Source organism: Sardina pilchardus, chromosome 6 (genome assembly GCF_963854185.1).
Source record: "Sardina pilchardus chromosome 6, fSarPil1.1, whole genome shotgun sequence".
Taxonomy (NCBI): domain Eukaryota; kingdom Metazoa; phylum Chordata; class Actinopteri; order Clupeiformes; family Clupeidae; genus Sardina; species Sardina pilchardus.
The window spans coordinates 3,615,086-3,619,538 of NC_084999.1; the positions used below are offsets into that span (position 1 = coordinate 3,615,086).

The window sequence follows — 4,453 nt, forward strand, 5'->3', positions numbered from 1 at the left end:
ACACTATGCCCTTCAGCCTGTAGGGTTTATCTGCCGTTCCCGTGCCAACCCTGGGCACAAACAGAGGGCCCCCACTGTCCCCTTGGCAACTATCCATCCCCTCCATTCCTGCACAGAACATGTTCTCAGTGAAAACCAGACGATTGCCGTTTTTATTATTTGGCGTTTCCTTGCATTTGTCTTCCCCTATTTCTGCTATGTCTGCATAAAACAAAAACCTAGCTATGTCTTTTTTCTCTCTCATTCCGTACCCTGACACGGTGCTCATCTCCCCCTCTTTTGCAGCTGCCCACTCTGGCAAACAGATTGGGATCAGGTTCGGACCGAGTTGGACCTTGTTTTTCATTTTGAGCAAAGCGATGTCGTGGTCAAATGTTGTTCGACTCTCATCAGACTTTCCCTTCTCATACTTAGGGTGGATTATAATCTTCTCAGTGTACATGATGACCGCATCTGTGGCGGCGCCGTCAATCATACCCCCACGTACTGCCAGTTGTGTCGTCTCCAGTCCGTCCACCACATGAGCGGCAGTCACAGCCCATTGGTCGGAGATCAGGGAGGCCCCTCCTCTGCTTGGGTTTTTGATGAGGAGTTGCCACGGGATCTCTCCCAGTTTGGCCCTCTTCCCGCCTAGGATCCTGCCGCTGCTCATCTGACTCTCAGTCACTCCACAAACTGCAGATAAAGTGGCGGAGAACAAAGCAAGTCGCAGCTGGGCTGAGGCACTGCAAGTCGTGTAGGATAGTCTTGCTACTGTCATTGTTAACCTTTAAAAGGGTGGGTTTTGAACATTCTAACACAAGATTCCATTCCGCAACAATTCAACATTCTAAAATTCTATGTTGAATTCAATGAACCCAGACATTCTTTAGAATGTTAATTTTCCAACACTCCAAACACACCGGTGTGACGGTACACTCTTAATTTACAGAAAGTCGTTACTATTGTCATTGTTATTTTACAGAGGACAAAAACACCTCACCTGGAAGACATCTGGGCATTTTGGTTTGGCCAGTTATGGATTTCCAGTGTCCGTCTGCCTCGCATGTAAATACCTCTGATTGGAGGAAGGGGGAGAGTCAGACAGGAAGAGACAGACAGATGGACAGGCAGACAGACAGGAGAGGGAGGGGAAGACTGACAGGTAGACTCCACACCTAAAGAAAGACATACACTGTGTGGCTGACAGACTGACAATAGAATTCTCGTTTGATTGGTCATGCAGTTTGACCCACTTAGAAGATAACAATATAACAACCCATACGGAAAAGATATAGAAAAAATCGGACATCCATTTAATTCCTTTTGCTCACCATCACTCTCCAGTTTGTAGTATTTGGAGATGCAGGTGAACCGAAGTTCACTCTTGTAATGTGTTGACAAAGGTCTCACTATTTCTACTGCATGTGGAATATCAGGCTCCCCGCAATCTACCGCTGTTGGGGTCAAAAGGAGGAGAAGAAGTGTGAGAGCATAAACAAAACCACCAGAAAGAAGACAAGAAGACATCTCTGTGTGTGATGTTACGGAAGCTGATCCTTCAGAGTTACTAGAAAACGTAGTTGGTGCCCCCAGGTCTCTGCTTACCTTCACACTGGTAGACAGGCTTCCATTCACCATTCTTCTGACATCTGCTCTCGAATGTCATATTACTTTTAATGCCAGGAGCTACGGCCTGATTGGATGAAAGGGTGAGAGTGAGATTTCACTTTTAGTTCTTCATTTTATTTTTCTGGAGAAAGGTTATTTGTCTCTGAGTCTGTATATCTAGCCTGGCTAACACCTGATTCTCAGAAAATAATAAGTCTGGGAATGCTTCATTCCTTCACTCATATCCCTTCCAATTCCCATGGGCCGTATATCCAGCAGTGAAACGTACAGTGAGGAGCACATGTATTTGATACCATGCTAAAACAGGAATATAAAATCATCATTTGACAATTGATCTTAATGCCTTAATTAAAAAAATGAGTAAAAATCAAACCGCCAAGGACACCAATTTTCTTTGTGATTGAAGAATGTATCGTACATAGATAAATGTTTTCGTAAAATGCTAGGGGAAGGAAGTATTTGACCCCCTATGTAACCCTATGGGAATTTAACACATAGGGTTAACATAGGGGCAGGCAGATTTTTATTTTTAAAGGCCAGCTATTTCATGGATCTAGGATATTATGCATCCCGATAAATTTCCCTTGGCCTTTGGAATTAAAATAGCCCCACATCATCACATACCCTTGACCATAGCTAGAGATTGACATGGTGCTTTTTCCAGTAGGCCTATTAGGCTGTTTGATTTGCATTGAGCTCAATGAGCATCAAACAGGCTAATAGGCCTACTGGAAAAAGCACCATGCCAATCTCTAGCTATGGTGAAAGGTATGTAATGATGTGGGGCTATTTTAATTCCAACTGCCAAGGGAACTTTATCAGGATGCATAATATCCTGAATCCATGAAATAGCTGGCCTTAAAAAATAAAAATCTGCCTGCCCCTATGTTAACCCTATGTGTTAAATTCCCATAGGGTTACATTGGGGGTCAAATACTTCCTTCCCCCTAGCATTTAGGAGGAACATTTATTTATTTACGAAACATTCTTCAATCACAAAGAAAATTGGGGAGCTTAGTGGTTTTATTTTTACTCAATTTTTGAATTAAGACATTAAGATCAATTGTGAAATGATGATTTTATATTCCTCTTTTTAGGCAACTTTAGCATGGTATCAAATACATTTTCTCCTCACTGTAACTTTAATTACTACATTAAACTCTTACTGAATCACAACATTTCTGCGTGTCAGGGTCCGGTTCGCCCTGTCGGTACTTATTTTCCCGATAATGACCATATACATATATCATATACATTATCCCTCACTCATGTCATGTGTCGGTCTGTTTATGACTTCTATGCTTGTGTGTGGCTATTTTGTTTTGAATCTACGATCTTGTCAAAAAAAAGAAAGGCATTATTAAAGATTAACAACAAATGTCCTCTTGTTCATCACACCCCACCTGACCTGTCTCTATTCCCCACACCCTTTGAGAACCACTGCTTTACTTCAATTCTATATCAATTGGGTATATGGCCTTACTGCTAAATGGGTATCCAGCAAATTGGACATTCTTACACTGTGTTACTTTAAACGTAAAGGAACTCATTTCCCTGTTGAGTATTAACACACCAGCTCCACGGCAGTCCCTGCATCACAGGTCACAGTGACGGTGTCCCCCATGACGTACTGCTGGCGTCTGGGCATGAGACTGGACTCAGCTGTGACCTCCCCTGGGCACGTCATCCCTGCCAATCAAACAGACAGAGATTCATATGGTGCACTCACGCAACAGACGTCACTCATCCCAGTCACGCAACAGACGTAATCTCAGACGAGTGGGTTTGTAGAAGTATGAGTCAAAAGCCCTAGTCCAGTGTAAGTGTCTAGTATGTGCCACTGTGTGGGGCACTGGGATTGAAGGTGGTTGCAGTTTTAGGGCTTTGCCTTCTTTTGCCTCCGTTCTGATCCCTTATGCTACGATCAAATCCATCTGTCAAATTTGATCTCTTAACTCATTTTCTGATCGGCATATCCATACATGGTTCATCAATTTGTCATACACAGTAACATTTAATGTTGCATTTTCAAAAGTGTTTGGTAGCCTTCAGAATCTTTTCCTTTCTCAAGGTAGCCTACTGCTTTAGCTAGCCTTGCCTTTGTGTTATGTTTAGATGCACTGCTCCTAGACAATGATGGCACAAAGAAATGCAAAACAGGCCTATTTAAGGCAACAAGTGTAATGATGGGGTTTCCCATTCTGCTTGCATGTTGGTCTGTTCCAGTAAAGGCTCTTGGGTTGTGTGGCAGTTCCTCACTCACTTTTAGTCTTGTATGTGACCGTGAAGCCCATGTTGGTTCCGGCATCGTCGGAGTCAAACAGAATGTGGACCTGGCTACTCCCGGTGTCGATGGGCTCAGGGGAACTCGACCGCAGTATGGCCCGTAAGTCTTAGAACGGGTTTTGATCTGTGGCAGTAGAACACGGAGCAAAGGGTGACAACAGTCAGAACTTCTCACAAACACAGCTGATGTGTAATAATTACTAGTCATTGCAGTTCATGAGTAAGTATTTAATGGTAACTACATTATATAATGCTAATCTGAAGCTAATGTTTGTATTACTAAACATCAGCGTAATCAGCTGGGTTGACTATATGACTTCCAGGCCTCAAAGGGGCGCTGTGAGCCTCACTCTGACTGCATCAGCGCACTCTCCACTGGGTTTGGTCTCCACATCGAACTGGCCGGTGAACTCGAGCACCAGCTGCAGTCCCTCCTCCACGGCCAGGCTGTAGGAGCAGTGGGGCCTCCTCAGCCGTAGGGGCCCGGGGTGGCCCGGGGGGGTCACCTGACCTCGCAGAGACCCCCGACAGGTCCTCAGTGCAGCTCACTGAGAGA

The 4,453-nt window shown here is 44.2% G+C and overlaps 1 protein-coding gene across 1 annotated transcript in view; it reads right to left on the reverse strand.

Moving 5' to 3' along the window:
• The window catches only part of c1s.2 (complement component 1, s subcomponent .2), a 7,868-nt gene that overhangs the window by 652 nt on the left and 2,763 nt on the right, over window positions 1-4,453 (reverse strand). The window contains 8 exon segments of the mRNA XM_062537909.1: window positions 1-675; window positions 983-1,057; window positions 1,314-1,436; window positions 1,588-1,675; window positions 3,185-3,300; window positions 3,875-3,968; window positions 4,248-4,421; window positions 4,423-4,445. The exon segment at window positions 1-675 is cut by the window's left edge and continues 652 nt beyond it. Of these exon segments, the coding sequence (XP_062393893.1) occupies window positions 1-675; window positions 983-1,057; window positions 1,314-1,436; window positions 1,588-1,675; window positions 3,185-3,300; window positions 3,875-3,968; window positions 4,248-4,421; window positions 4,423-4,445 (1,368 nt within the window).